The following is a 16,185-nucleotide window of genomic DNA, read 5'->3' as shown; positions in this document are numbered from 1 at the left end:
ACTAAAGCAACGAACGTACCTAACTGTAATCTGTAACCTAATATATACGCGAGACGTTCTTTTTATCCAGTTGTTGATTGCGAAAACTTCTGCAGCGAAATTGTTCTTTACTTTAGTCAGTTTATTACACAGTTTGAAATTATTGTCGATTAAACTAATCCTATGCAAAGAATGGCGTGCATAGAATAAATTTATAAAGGACGATATTTTAAGACTTAATTAGAAAGACTTGCTGAAAGATATTACTGTCTAATTGTAGTTAATTCTTTATTTTTGCAAATATTATAGTACAATTGAACGTACAATAATTTAAAACGGCGTGTTGAGTGGGGCGGGTCGTCTCCGGTAGCTTAGCCACGGTAGGTGACGCGGGTCGGTGCTCCGTGGACGTATCGACCCGCGGTGCGGTGCAGTGCGGCAGCCCCTCGTACACTTGACATTCGCACTTCCTTGCCCCGGACACGATTCCCAACAACTTTGCTAGTGGAAATTATCTACGAGACTATTTAAACTAGGAAACGCCTTTTCAGCGTATCAGAATCTTTAAACGAGCAATTTTTGTACATTTTTTTCTATCGGGGATCTCAGAAACGTCTCTAATTATTTCGGTAAATTTTACTGTGGCGACTTTCGGGGGCAGACAAACGATCAAGCCTGTTCTGTCCTATCTCTAGGAAAACGTAATTTTTTTTTTGTTTATATTTCACGGCTATTGAGATCAATAATTTCAATAGCTCTTCGAAAGCTAAAACTCACAGACATATAGTGTTCATAACCACTAACTAGTTATTACAAAAGAGTGCTGCTTGAAGCATTTATTACAAAAATACACCATGCATGCCCATATTTTATCGTGGACTTAATAAAAAAAGATACTAGGCATTTTATAGGAGCCAGCCAACATTGAACGATGCGTCTGTTGTGGTAGCTTCTTATTAGCTTCGTATCAAAATTGTATTTTAAAAAGCCCGTTTTCATAACGAGAATGAGATATCTTTAGCGTGGGTTGTCCTACCGGAAACCTTTATCAGCTTGTAATTTTATTTCGAAAGGGTGAACCCCGTGTCGGCAGTTACAATGATGAACATTGTGTAATATTTTCTGGTCGTTTATATTGATGTTTGTCTACAAACTAACACAAGTTTTTTGTCAACAGGTGATGATCATCCAGGTCAAAAGCAGCGAAAAGGATTTTTCAGGAACTTTTGGAAAAAATCTCGACACTACTCTTTAGAACATCCGTGAAGAATATTATTTAGGTATTTTAATCGTCTGATCGGAATACACATTGTGACAATTTGTTCCAAGTTATTCGTGAAATTTAAACGAGATACCTGTAATTATAATCCTAATAATAATACAGAACCCTTGCACAAGTTATTAAGACATGTTCAATCGATTTACTAAAAAAACTAGTGAAATATTGCTGCATAGTACGTAATAGACAAAAATACAACTACAAATGGAAGTTTAAGAATTTACAACGCCTGACTTTTTACAAGTAAGATTCATTATAGACCCACGAATTTGAAAGATTTTTCTGACTGCTTTGTTTAAAGTCGTGTTGAATATAGTGTGATTTGAAGTTTGTAATGATAATAATTATAAGCCACATGTATAGCGCGTTAATATTCAATTAATATTGTAAAAGACCGCATACTTGATTTGTAAGCTAATATGTATTGTACTATTATTTTTACAATCACCTTTGGTATATAGGAGTGTAGAAATGTAGATAAATCACAATATAAATTTTAAGTACCTATATTCTAATGCCAACTATCCTGTTTTAATTTATTTAAAGCAAAACGATAACTTTGTATAAAATCTGATCATGAAATTATTAACGGTAATAATTTCTCAATTCTGTAGGTTTAGAAGTTATGAATGATTATCGTGTGGTGTAATTAAAGAACCAAGATCAGTTGATAGGCTATTGATACAAGTTTACATTTTATACCAATCCTTGTATTCGAATGTACTTAATTCTTAATAGTGTAGATTTTGTCAAAAGAAAATAAATTATGTTCATTAGCAAAACATTTTTTTTTTTTAACTTTTATTATTAAGCTTCACTTCGTCTCTATCTTTTGATGGTTTTCTTTGAATCTAGTACCTGAATATTAAAATCATTACATCGGCCGGATTAGTTTGAGATTTCGTAGAGAATAGAGCTCTATGGTCACCACAACACGCACGCCGCCTGTACGGAGCGACAAACTTTACCGTCGCGCGCACCGCTACCCCGCACGCAGATGCGGATTCAGTGTGTCCTAAGTTATACCATGCGGGTTTTTGCATACACATCAAGATTCTAGTCTTAAGTGAAAAACCGTAGCAAGCACCGTACATCGTAGCGGGATGCGGCGGCAGTGTGATAACCGCCATAACAAACAATGCAATAATCAAGTAGTCAGACAAATAGACTTGTCAAAATAAATTCATTACAAAAAAAAAACATTTCAAACATTGCAAAAGAACAAACGGTGTTTTGGTATTTTAAAAAGTAAAAGACCATATGACAATTCAAGACGGTATGATTTTGTTGCTTACGACATTTGATCAGGATTTAGACTATTTTGGAGTGGTAAAAATAAGCATTTTTTTTATAATACAAATCATTTATTATTAGATAGACACAGTTCCCATCGCTTATCAGAAACAATGTACAAAGCTATAGTAGTAATATCAAATATTAAACAATATGCACCCTTCGTTAACTGCAAGCCTTATTGGAGGATACAGGGTAATTGAGCGCTTCTAGTTTCTGCAGCTAAGAGTAAGTAAAACAAAAATGCAACGTTTATTCCCTACACAAGTTATAAATGCGGCGTAATTAAAAAGGAAGCATAGCATAAAATTTAGCAATCGCGGGCACTTCGGCCCCGTGCCGTCCTGCGGCGCACGCGCATTGCGCACGCACGGGCCGCCCTCCGCCTCATACTATCCGAATACTCTCACGATGGTTCCAGTGGGACTAGAGATTTTCAATTATAATCGTAATACTTTACTTGGGTTACAGTGTCTTTCAATTTGTAACAAGCCCTTACACGAATGCATATTTGTAATCATAATATATATATTTTGTATATTGTTACAGTAATTTCATTACGTGGTATTTAAAGTTGGAATTTCTCTTGAAGCATCTGTAGTACTTTTGCCGCATTGGTGTTTAAGATTTCACTAATATGTATTAATAAGACAGTTTGCTTCTTTGTTTAATTCTAGCAAGTACTGGGATACTTGAAGAGAAAACCCTCTAAAAAAATCTCTATACATCATGCTTTTCAGACCTGATCGGTAATAAGCGAAATACGCCTCGCTACAATGGTCGACAAAAGCATTTTTTAAATACATATTTAAACCATTTTACAGTAACAATTACGTTGTGGAAGCGGTGAGCGTGTAAAAAATTATCCAGAATCCGCAAAGTAATTGTATCCGTACACAGTTACTACACGCATCAAACACGATGGCGCCATAATTTATCAAATATCAAAACAAATGAACGGTCCTTATCACTTTATAGAATATACAAAATGCAGTTACTTATTTCCCTGTGGAAAAAATATTAATCTTATAGTATTCTTAGATCACGGGCGCGCTTCGATCTGCAAAACGGAAAAAATATTTCTATGATAAACCTGATAAAACCAAGGAAATAGCCACTATCTGCAAGATACAAGGAAAAATTACAACAAAAAAGATAATTAACTAAGCTTCGTAAAATTCTTCATTAATTTATAAGTTACGTTTTATGAATTTACATTGTTATCATTCAAGTAAATATTTACTAAATAATAATGAGAAATCCGCTTATTCTGCGCACCCATAGAATTAAATAATGATGGTTTTATCTTAACACTCACCTCTAATAACCACAGGTAATTAAATAGTCTCCTAACTTCTCTACTACAGATGCAGCTTGTTGGGGTTGAATTGGTTCTTCATACAAAGAAATGACGACGGCTGGAACAAAATGTTTTGTTTGTGATACCTTTTTAATTTGATGAGATTGTTATTGTTACTGCACTTAAAACCGAATAAATGAAAGTTTAAACTTTTTCAACGTGCCCTCGACGTTATCAGTGAAACAATGTTTACCACTGAAATTGTCATTAAAAAAATCTCTTTCAAAAATAATTCTTATTTCACAAAAGATAATCTGAAAGTTCCATCGTTCTGATGAGTGGCATAGGCGTCTATTAATTAAGTAACAAAATATCATTAATGTACTTAAAACAATGTCTGTCTCTGTCTACCGAAATTTCTATCAAAGAATAAAGCAAAAAGTTTTTATGGTTGTCAATATGGGTTAGGTGGGCAGGGCATGACGTGTCGTTCACATTCCATTATAATAGGCGTTGTTTGCTCACCTTGTGTTGTCTTCATGCAGTGCACGCCGACCTTGCCGAGCTTGGCGCGGATGATGCGGTCTGTGCCACTGAGATAGATGTACCGCGTGCCCGCTATCGTTACGCCGCCACTCGTTAGGAGCGATTCGTTCTCAAACCCAGCCACTATCTTTGCGATTTCTTCTTTTGATATCTGCGACAAGTAATACAATTATTTATTAGAATAAGTTTCTTTATCAATTAAAATTTTAATACAACCTTTTTTGCTGACTGTGCTTGCATTGTTATCTAACTGTCATATGTGTGGCAAGTTTTAAGTAAATTCGACCACTGTAAGTGGGTCAAAATGAATTCACAAGATTTGATCCAACAACAATAAACAGGGCCAGTAAAATAAGCTTGTAAAAAAACTTCAGGTCTTATTATTACGAGTATGCTACTATAGCTACCTTCAATGCTAGTGTTAAAGAGAATTAACGAGTCCTGGCGAGTCTACATTATAAGGTCGTCACTCTACAGTATAAGACTCATTATAAAACTACAGTCAAGACTCGAGGCACGTGCTCGAATTTCGGGTCTCTAGCATACATCAGAGCCCTACAAAAATTTTATAACAAAAAATTGAATTGATTACAAAAAAACCCATGAAAATAATTTTCTACCAATCTAAAGTCGGTCGGTGCCTCAGCACGAGCCAGCAGGAGTGGAACTATAGTCATCTACCTCACCTACGCACTTTATATTGGGCTTCAATCACTCCTGCTGGCTCGTGCTGAGGCACCGACCGACTTCAGACTGCCAAAATTATTTTCATGGTTTTTTGCAGTCGAATCTCACGTGGTGCTCACATAATCTCGTATGTCCAGGTGTTTCGGTAGAAAAAGCCTTGGCAGACATATTTTCGGAAATGAGGGTTCGTACCTATCGAATAACTAAAACTACTGATTTCCAATCCCTGGTTTACTGGCCAAAAACAACCCCTAGAATAACCCCTTTCAAGAAATGGGTCGAATTACCCAGTCAGTCACCCTATAGGTATGTGGCATAAATGTGCTATCATTTAGAACGTGACTTCGTCAACTTTTAGGATCGTGATGTCTCGGGAATGGTAATTCTTAGAAAAAAAATATAAGGACGATTTTGGTAGATGATTTTAAGATCTATAATTTTTGCCCCGACTACTTTTTGATAAAACTTACCGTTTTCGAAAAAAATAATAACCTTTAAATTTTGACCTATGAATGAACCCAAATAACTTTGTCAAAATTGACTTTGACTTTGACTTTGAGAGCGTCTGCAAAGCACTTCCGGCAAAAAAATACTGACATATTTCGCTTTTCTTTATCTACCAGTAAATTCCTAACTGATGCCATGACTATTATTTCAATATCAGACGGGTTAAATGACGCCCCTTTTTTCGCACCGGAAGTGACTATTTTTTGGTACTTTCGGCAAGTTCCGCCGCGGTAGACTATCAAATTCGGACTTAGCATCAGTTTTATGGGAAACACAATTGTGCATCTCATCGCGGTATCAAGTAGGTACGAAATTTTGCAGTCCGCTCTCCGTCTATTGTATCAGGACAAAGTCATACTGTATTAAAATTAGAAAAAGATAAGTAAGTCGTCGTAGTTACAGTCGAGTTCATTAATATATGAGCAAAACCAAGGCTTCAAATCTGAGCAGATTCATCCATCAAACATATACACATGTCACCTGTCATATTAATCTGAGCAAGCCTTTCAGTAATATCTACACAACTGAAAGCTCATAAATATCTGTACAAATATTTTTTTAAATTATTTAACCTACTGAAAGTTCATAAAAATCTACGCAAGGGTTTTTTCAAATATTTATAAACACTCAGTGGTACAAAAATATCTGTACTACTCTTAGATAATTAAAGACGGGATGAGCCTTTGCATCTATTTCCCCTCTTCCAACGCTATATGGCAATTTGGCCATGATCGTTTATGAAAACCAAAGTTGGCCGCGACAGATTGTCATTTTTGATAGTCCGTACCCCGTACCGGTGAACGGAGCTCGTAGAAAATGGTGCATGGTGTAGTTATTTCGTGCAAAAAAGGTCAGCAATGACTAGCGTTACAAAACACGGTGTTCCTTATCACACGTAAGTGATTTAATCATCCATTTACGTTACCAGAAAACTAAATTATCATATTTAATTTATAACGTAAATGACAGAATAATAACAAACCGTTACTAGGCACGAGGGTAGTGATGGGACACAAACGAACTGAACGAATGAACGAACTAAGTGAATGAAGTTTATCCTGCGGTTTATTTTAACTTTAATTTACAGCTTTTTGTGTTGTTTTTGTGGCAGAGTTTTTTTGGAATAAATTGTTAACAGCTTTTTCCGAAACAACCCGTAACAGACCGGGTACTTGCGCTCCTAAAAGATCGAGCGTCATTTGCTCACATCATTTCGAGCTATCTTGTTTCGAAGTGTTAACAAATGAAAAACCGGCCAAGAGCGTGTCGGACACTCTTGTTGACTTACTTTCGACAAATTATGTGATGATGATGACAGAAATATGACTAATGACAGAAATAATAAATCTGGCAATCCTATGTCAGAATGATAAGCATTCATAAGTGGCCAGTATGTGATTAACTGATTACAAATTAATAATATTAATAACTGTATATCAATAGGTAGCAGTTCCATAGCAGGATGTGCAAATTGCAAAATATGTGCAGGCTTTTTCAGTTTGTTTACACGCTTTTTTAACATTAACTCTGCTGTACGCCACTGCCACTGCCCTGAGCCTCTACTATGGAAATCGAAATTCAAACGAAGAATCATTCCGTCCCCGTCTCCCTCGTGTCACTTATCATAAGAGTTAAAGAGACGGCAGACGGCACCATCCGAACGAATGAAAAAGCCTTTCAGAGTAGGGGCCCTGGATATCTGCCACCAATGGTACGAAACGGAAACAAACTTCAAGTATTTATTTATACATCGGGACCGGCAGGTGGACCAAAACCCAAACCAAAATTACAGTAAAAGTGATTCGATGAACGACTATGTCGATCGATATACAAATAAAATGATGAAGTAAAATTGGATGAGTTGATTCTTGTGTAAAAGGTAATTCGAGCAACTGTATGAGCGATGAAACGAAGTTCTATAAATGATTTCTAAGTGATAACAAAATTCTGCGAATAGTGTTATGGGAAACGATAACCGATGAAACAATTTTCGGTGAAATGATGGATTACCTATTATATTACATATATTCCATTTTTTTGCAGAGGAACACAGTTTACTTGTGGGTAAAACGGTGGGTTTGTAGTTGACATAAACCACATGCATCAAGGGCGGCCGAGAAAAACAACACGTGCCCAGGATTGGGGAATCAGATGAAGGTGTGAAGCAACTAACTGTTTTAGCGACTGCCCGATTGTGTCGAACTACTTAACTGCTATAAAGTGAATTTGCAGTGTGAAGATGTATGAAAATTCGTTTTTATTTTAATGCTTAAGTTTATATTAAATCTAAAAAGACATGTTTCGTTTTTTTTACGTAACTTCTTCGATTATTGCATTATTTTATTACGTCTTTGTCTCGTAATTTCCATGATTCATTGATAAAAAATCCAAAAAGATGTTATGGCACCGAATCTACACGCACTTCATCAGTTTTATTTTGATAAGGCTCAGTTTCCACCCGAGATGTGCGAGGATTGTGTTTTTTATGAACCGATATAGAAACCAGGATTCGAAAGTATCCGATATATATCAAGTTTGATATATATCCATTTTGAAGAAGAATTTTTCATACAGTGAAATCGTTCTGCACTTTGTCAATTACTTTATTTGAAAAAATAATAGAATAAACAAAAAACTTACTCTTTCGTGTCGAAATTTTTCGAAATCTTTCTTTAATTATAATGTCGGCAGAAGTGTTGCCATTTATGGATTAAAACTTACTATTAGAGAGTATGTTTTAACTCTACTCCAACGCCATCGACATTTGGACAGTAGAAATTCAGTAACAAAGGCCAAAAATAACTTAATATAATAAAAAATTTAAACCACTTTTTTTGTTGATATATATCGTAAAAAATCAGTTGATATATATCGGATATATATCCATTGATATATATCCTCAAACCTTGATAGAAACACTTCATTTACCTCGCCTCGCTCCGCTCAGCTGTTTCCACTAGAGATGTGCTGCTGAGCGGAGTAAATAAAGAGTTTCTATTGGTTCTTGAAAAACACATTCCCCGAAACACATCCAAGTAGGCTAGCTGCTAGAGAACCAGATGATTTATTTGTTTATTCACTTCACTTACACTTATTCAAATACTTACTTATTTATTCAAATATTTATGAACTTCTACACTGGTTCACATAAAATTGTAATACGTTATAGTCCATTCAAGATAACATTGGACTCTAGAAGAACACACACGTAATAATGATGATGAATAAAAGAAGTAGGTAATACTGATGAAGTCATAATTTTGTTTGTTTCGTAAGTAGGTAAGTATGCAATGTACTTACTACTTACAAAATAACACAATATTAGTAAGTAACTTGCTACATAATATTAATTCGATTTATATTTATACATTTAATAACTGTGTTTGGTGGACTCTCATTCCCTGTTTAAAAATATTCTACTCGTAGTTCCTGCTATGAAGTTCAAGCTTTTTTCCATTCCAAATTTTATGTGCAGTGGTTTAGTTGTGAAAAGTTAACTATTTGTATATGATCGCTGGTCGCACTTAGATCCAAACTGGAGATTAAAAAATATAAATAAATATGTACGTTAGTCTGTAAGGTATTAATTGTATGGGCCAAGTTGCCTGAAATAAATTAATTTATTATTATTATTATTATAAATAATGTACAGAATATAACTTGAGTTAATTTTATTATAAACGTTTTGTTTCTTACAGAATGTTGTTTACCTCTGCCTCTTTAGGTATTTTATAGGAAGACGTTTCTGTTTTGAACAAAATAGAATAAGTTTTTTATATTGTTTTTAAATTATGATATGAAAAAAAACCCCGACTGCCTTAAAAACTAAAAGGAACAAAATAAATCTAGTGGTCTAGAACTCTTGTCAAGACGCTCATTTAAGGTTATCAGTCGGGACCCATTACCAAGATTTTTTGAGCTTTTAAAGTTTTTAAATCGTTTTTTTATAAGTTAAAACATCCCTTAAAGTTTATTAAGAAAGGTACCTTATTGTCGGTGCCGCTCTTGAATGCTTTCTGTGCGCTCGGTATCGGTTTGGAAGACGTGTCGGACGTCGGCACTTTGTCGGCGCGTCATCATCATCATCATCCTAGCCTATACGTCCCACTGCTGGGCACAGGCCTCCTCTCAGAATGAGAGAGCTTGGGCATTAGTTCCCACGCGGGCCCATTGCAGTGCTTGTCGGCGCGTAAAAAACGTCAAGAATCATCATAAAATGCGTTTAATTAGAGTAAGGTAAATCATCAATAACTGGCCACCCTTAGGCGGTAGCCAGTTAGGCCCTTATTACACTAGCGATTTGCGGGCGAGTTGAAAGCGAGGTGAGCGCGCAGCGAGTTCGCTTCGAGCGCGTAACGATTTCACCGCGAGCATGAAACGATATCGCCGCGAGCGCGCAACGATGTCGCTGCGAGTTCGCTGCGTTAGCGCCGAAGACGCCCTATTTATTATACGAAAGTCTACAATATGGCGTTTTTGGCGCTAAAGCAGCGAACTCGCCATGCGCTCGCAGCAGCGACATCGTTGCGCGCTTGCGGCGAAATCGTTATACGCTCGCAGCGAATTCACTGCACGCTTGCCTCGCTTTCAACTCTCCCGCGAATCGCTAGTGTGATAAGGCCCTTATTGACGATTTACGCCAATTTGTCTTTTTTTTATTCGACTGGATGGCAAACGAGCAAGTGGGTCACCTGATGGTAAGAGATTACCACCGCCCTTAGACACCTGCAACACCAGGGGGATTGCAGATGCGGTGCCAACTTAGAGGCCTAAGATGGGATACCTCAAATGCCAGTAATTTCACCGACTGTCTTACTCTCCACGCCGAAACACAACAATGCAAGCACTGCTATTCACGGCAGGATTAGCGAGCAAGATGGTGGTAGCAATACGGGCGGACCTTGCGGACCGCGCGCAGCAGCAGGACCACATACACACACGCACGTCACGCGCATGCAGCGGGAGGGGGAGGACGGCGCTGCCAAGAGCGCAGCCTAAGGTATCGCCAATACCTATTTGGAATAATTATATTTTTTCTTTTACAAATACAAAACTTTACTCGCAAATGTGATGAAAAACATTGTCACACGGGCGGTACTAGAATTACGAACATCGACTCATTAAAGCCTTCAGTCTTCGACTTCGGGCTTCTAATAGACTCTCGTTCGTAATTCTTTATTTACCACCCTTAAGACACAATGTACTATTATCATGTAAACACATCAGTGCATAAAGGCATTTTTTGTTATTAAGTAAATTTACAATCATGCATTTCCTTGGAACTACCATGAATGAATAATGTATCAAATCCTTACAAAATCTTTAAATCCTTGGCTGGCACTTATACTGGAGTCCAGAATTAGGCGAACCAACTTGACAATTCATTACAGACAAATGTTGCCACAGTTTCACCAGTTATGTAATACTGATATAAAAAAAAAACTTAATATTGATGTGAGAAAAAACTTACAAACGTAAACCATAAATATATGACTATTGTCAAGAGGGTGCTATTGTTCTTATTTATATGGCAATAGTTCAGTATAGTCGGAACAATGACATCTTGACTTGTCTACAACATTTACCTGTTAGCTCTGATGTTAATTTAGAAAAGGTTTTGTAGTGAAATAGTTTCATTCCCCAAGCATTTTTTTTTTCAGTGGTTTATTAGAAACATTATTTACAATGATCTGTTGTTGACTATGAATTGTTTAGGGCATTTTTGTTATTGTTCAAAGAAACTGCCACAGTGACACTGACAATCATTAAAAAATTAGTTCCAATGAAATTCCGCAAGATGCTGGTCAGGCTTTATTTGAAATATTAGAAAAAAAATGTTGTACATTGGAAAGGACGGCATCTGCCATTTTGTTTTATTGACATTTAATTATATGTCTAATCTTAGACATATATATATGCAATCGGTTTGCTTGGAACTATTTCCATTAAGAATTGTGAAATTTTTGTTACATTACTGATTACAATGATAGATAAGTAAAATGTATAAAAACCTTGAATGTACCAAATCTGGCAGCTGAAGTTTGTTTACATTTAGTTAAAGTATATATACCTCTTCAGTTTTGAGGTTTAGTATGTGCTTTTGTTTAACCATACAGAAATGTGTTATTTTATCTTGGTTATAGACATAACCAAACCAAAGAAGATTCATGATGTTGAACCATACAAATTAAAACAGGTCAAGCGCAATTATGTCTTAGATAAATCACTAAAACTTTCACCTCCTAAGTAACGCGGCGCAACAAAAATGTTACAATTTTAATATAACTACTTGACAGTTGTATTAAAACAACTAATTTGTGCATATCCACATAATGGCCAGTCAATTTTTAATTTTTCAACTGTTTTAGAAGGGACCAGGGGAGAAACTGTAGGTACTCTCTTATATAATTTATGTAATAAGTCACTCCCTTGGTATCCTCAAAAACAAGAAAGGGATTAAAAATCCACTACACATATTACAGATATGAACAAATTAAAATGTAATGGTTCATTTAAGCTAGTATTCATAACCCCGCTGAATATTATGGCAAATTATGTGCCAATGGAAATATGCCAGGGGAGATATTTTTTCATGTGAAAGCAGGTATAATAGTAAAAACATTTATTTATTCTTAGTAAATAAAATAGTCAGTATAATCTTAAATATAATAGTAAAATATAGTATTTAGATAAATAATTGTGAAATAAAACTGACCAGAGGAGAGACCAATTTCATTAAACTGCAACCATAGTTATGGATATCACAATCAAAATCACTGGCAATAAGTGTAAAAAAGATGATTTTTATAACACTGGTTATTAGTAGGCTTGGGACTTTTGGATGCTTACTGAGGTTCTAGAATCCATGGAGTTGTCATATGTTAAAAACACAATTTTCGAAGTCAAAGTCAAAGTTATACAATATTTAACATTTTATTTACTTACACATTTAACACAATATAATAAAAATGGTTATTTGTATATAGCAAAAGTGACAATATTACTTAATTTTTTTAAATATTAAGTAACGAAAAAATTATCAGTATAAATATATCAGTGTAAATCGTATATGTATCGCGTCACCTGAGAACCGCGGTCACTATAATTATAAAATTTATGATAATTTAATTGCGCTATATCAGGGTTTCTCAAAGTGCGGTACGCGAACCCCTAGGGGTTCGCTATTCGACGGTAGGGGGATCGCGACAAGGTTTACGTGATGGTGGATGCAAGACTGGCAAGATGATTAAGATTGGTTTTTGACGTATTTTTTATTTCAACTCCAAATTTGTTACTTATTTGTTTCAGTTTGTATTTTCGTTGGCAAGACGATTCTTAGATTCTTACTGAAATAAATAATATGCATTATATTATCATGATGATTGAAATAAAAATAAACTTAGTTTCTCCCACAGCCAGTTTTATTACTTTCTAACTTTAACAGGGGTATGTGGAGCCATAAGTTTGAGAAACCCTGCACTATATTATAATGTGTTTGTTTTATGATGTTGTTACATCATCAACATTATCATAGTATGTAATATATCGTTTAGACTGACTTTTACTTCAAAAATTTTATAATAACATATGACGACTCCATGGATTCTAGAACCAAGGTAAGCATCCAAGTCCCAAGCCTAGTTATTAGTCTTCAATCAAATTCATTTCAATTAGGATTAAGATTGCAATAATTAAGATCATAAACGCAATATTTGTAAGATTACCAAAAGCCAGAGGAGAGGACACAAAATATGGAGGACAAAGTTTATAGTGAACATATTCTGTGAAAAAAATAATTTTAAGGTACTTAATTTATTAGATTACAATTATTATTATATGAATTTATGGAATATACCAAATTTAATTGTTCTCAGAAAGTCAAATCTAGTTACTAATACATTTAATTTAAATTGTAATAAAGTTACTGGTTTACTGTAATAAAAAGGGGAAAGGGACAGGCCAGGAAGAGAAATTTTTCGTGTTTGAGGCGCAATTGTGACAAAATGAAGTAAATGAATGAATTGAAATTAACTGACCATCAATGTATTACGAGGTACTTAGGTCATTTGTTCCAAATTAAAAAAAAAAAGCATGTATATATATATATCATGGACATCGTTGATACCTCTTAACTTAGAATGACCCTGATACAGTATTGTATGACATGGTATATTGTATTGCAATTCTGATTCCTAAGTATCAGACCTCAGGTTATACTTTACTACTATGATGAAATGGAAGGTTCATTGATCATAAAAACTTGAATCACTAGCATTAGGGTCACAGTGTAACACAAGATAGGCTATCCCTATTCTAATCACAGTAATGCACTTTTGTAATGTCTACCAAAATGTTAGTCTTTCGCTCCAGTGGTTTAGATTATGCATAGTGAATCTGTTGATAGACAATGTCAGTTAGTCAAATTATTCTTATGGCAATAAATATAAATTGCTTCTGTAGATTATGTCAACAGTTAGGCTTGGAAGACTTACAGTACAATGACCTCACTGTTCAGATCAATTTTTTTTGTCTAGTTAATCCAGTCTGAATCTGGTTGGAATTATCTTGTATGATTAAGAAAAAGACAGCATGCTAGTCTGTTTTTCAGTGAGTTCGGCTGCCCTAAAGGACAAAAGATATTGTAGGTAAGTACATGAAAAAATATTGAGTGCTAAGATTACCTACGTTGCAAAACGATTCACAGCTTTATCAGATAAAGAAAATTGATAGGCGAATTTCCTATTAGGTAAGTACCTAAACCGACAGGCAGTTGCTCAATGATAACTTTCCTCAACTCCTTACGAAGATACTAAAAGCGAAAAAAGATATTGTTAATGTTACAAAATAAATGTATATGCCGTTAAGCTGTTTCGATTTATCCGGTAAATTATGTGATATTTCCTGTGAAGAATGTAGATCTAAAACACGACACGACACACATCAATACTGTTGTAGGTAATGCACAACCCTGCCGGCCGGCAACCTTCACGTTAAGTTATTCTTTCTACGAGAGAAAAATAAACAACTAAAAGTACAGTGCAGATAATGAGTACGTCAGGTTGGATGAACGATTTTTAGATAGCAATGTTTTATAAACGGACAAAATTCACATTTCCGATTCCAATAGGCTACCACATGTCGCCATCTTGTCCAACTAGCCGGACAAAATTCATCACCCATTTACTAAAAAAATTGATGCACTTTTCTCACTGTCAATGCACTTCCAGCCACAGTTTCACAGAACAATGAGGTTTAAATGCAAATCACTGACACGTAGTAACTTTGCGATGACTTACTTCGAAGCCCCCAGACTTTGCCCAAAGGTTCCCATCGTGACCGGCAATCGCTGCTTTTGTAACACATCTGGATGCCATTAACTGTTTATCGACGTAATCTTGCCAGCTCATTTTGAATGTTCGATTTAATTTAAACCTACAGCACTTGACTACTACACAATCTTCTCTTCGCAACGAGCAAACGCTCCACACGAACAAAAAGCACTAAGCACTGCCGTTTCAAAATGGCAGCGTAATCATAGACACGGTAAACACCACAGGAAGTCAACACATAGTAGCCAACCTAACGGTTTATTTGATCAACCATAGACAAAAAAGTCGTATCGCACTTTAATCGATTAGTATATTCAATTAGAAAAAGTGATAAAAGTACGGAATTGTTCATATCATGTCTGTGGATAAAATAAATTTTCGTGGACTTCTGTCCAAATTGATCGATTTATTTCAACCATGTTTATAGATGGACCAATAAGGCTGGTTAAATCATTTCCCCAAAATTGTTATTTCCTTGTAGCAAAATTTCCATTCGCATATTTTCCTATTCTTAATTTGCACCAAACGTATTTATTCCTTAATACATGATTTTTCCATTCGTAGATATCCCTGCTTGGTTTTTTCCCAATCGCGTTTATTCCCAATTTTATAATAAACTAGATAGTTACTAGATAAAATCTTTGTAGTTTGCATCGGCTCAAAACAAAAAAACTACACACACGGAGGAGCTCCGCGCAAGCGGAGCTCCTACCACACTGTTTCAGTATCATATTAAATATAATGACCCGGATAACTCACGTCTTAAATCGAGTTTAGCTCGACATGTTTCCGGCTAATCCGTAGTCCACTATAGGGTGTCGAATAAAAATCACCACTACGTCTGCCTAAGATAGGGTTCCGTAGCCATTAAATATATCATTTCATTTTTCATTTCATTTTTTCATTTCATTACGAAAAAATTAAGTTATATTTTTCTAAGGATTTTTTATTTTGTACGGAATCTTACAAGTTAAGGTGTACTAGCTTTTGCCCGCGGCTTATCTCGCGTGGAAATCGGTTATCGCGCGCTGTTCCTATGTAAGTACTTAGCCTATGTCACTCTCTGGCCCGTAAACTATCTCTATACCAAAAATCACGTCGATCTGTCGCTGCGTTTCGACGTGATAGACGGACAAATATACAAACATACAAACACACACACTTTCGCATTTATAATATTAGTATGGATTTTATACCTTAAGCTGCTATTTACTCTTCAACTACTAAGAATTCTCAAGCAAACTTCGCCATTATAGTTTTCCTTG

General features: G+C 35.4%; 2 protein-coding genes across 6 annotated transcripts in view; one reads left to right on the top strand and one right to left on the bottom strand.

Annotated features, from left to right (window-relative positions):
- Positions 1-2,843, top strand: part of LOC141426705 (uncharacterized) — a 173,109-nt gene extending 170,266 nt beyond the window's left edge. For all 5 annotated transcript variants that reach the window (XM_074085825.1, XM_074085827.1, XM_074085824.1 and 2 more), the window contains one exon: positions 1,157-2,843. In XM_074085825.1, the coding sequence (XP_073941926.1) occupies positions 1,157-1,245 (89 nt within the window). In that variant the 3' untranslated portion in view covers positions 1,246-2,843. The remainder of the gene's footprint in view (positions 1-1,156) is intronic.
- On the bottom strand, positions 2,601-15,128 carry chic (profilin chickadee). Its single transcript, XM_074085830.1, has 4 exons — positions 14,888-15,128; positions 4,377-4,548; positions 3,870-3,969; positions 2,601-3,611 (listed from the first exon to the last, which is right to left on the bottom strand). Exons 1-3 carry the CDS (start codon positions 14,996-14,998, stop codon positions 3,872-3,874), a joined length of 381 nt encoding a protein of 126 aa, XP_073941931.1. The 5' UTR covers positions 14,999-15,128; the 3' UTR covers positions 2,601-3,611; positions 3,870-3,871.
- Positions 15,129-16,185: the final 1,057 nt, after the last annotated feature.

The sequence above is a fragment of the Choristoneura fumiferana genome, chromosome 3, assembly GCF_025370935.1.
Source record: "Choristoneura fumiferana chromosome 3, NRCan_CFum_1, whole genome shotgun sequence".
NCBI lineage: Eukaryota > Metazoa > Arthropoda > Insecta > Lepidoptera > Tortricidae > Choristoneura > Choristoneura fumiferana.
Note: the sequence above shows the minus strand (reverse complement) of the source record. Positions and strands in the feature narration are given on the sequence as shown.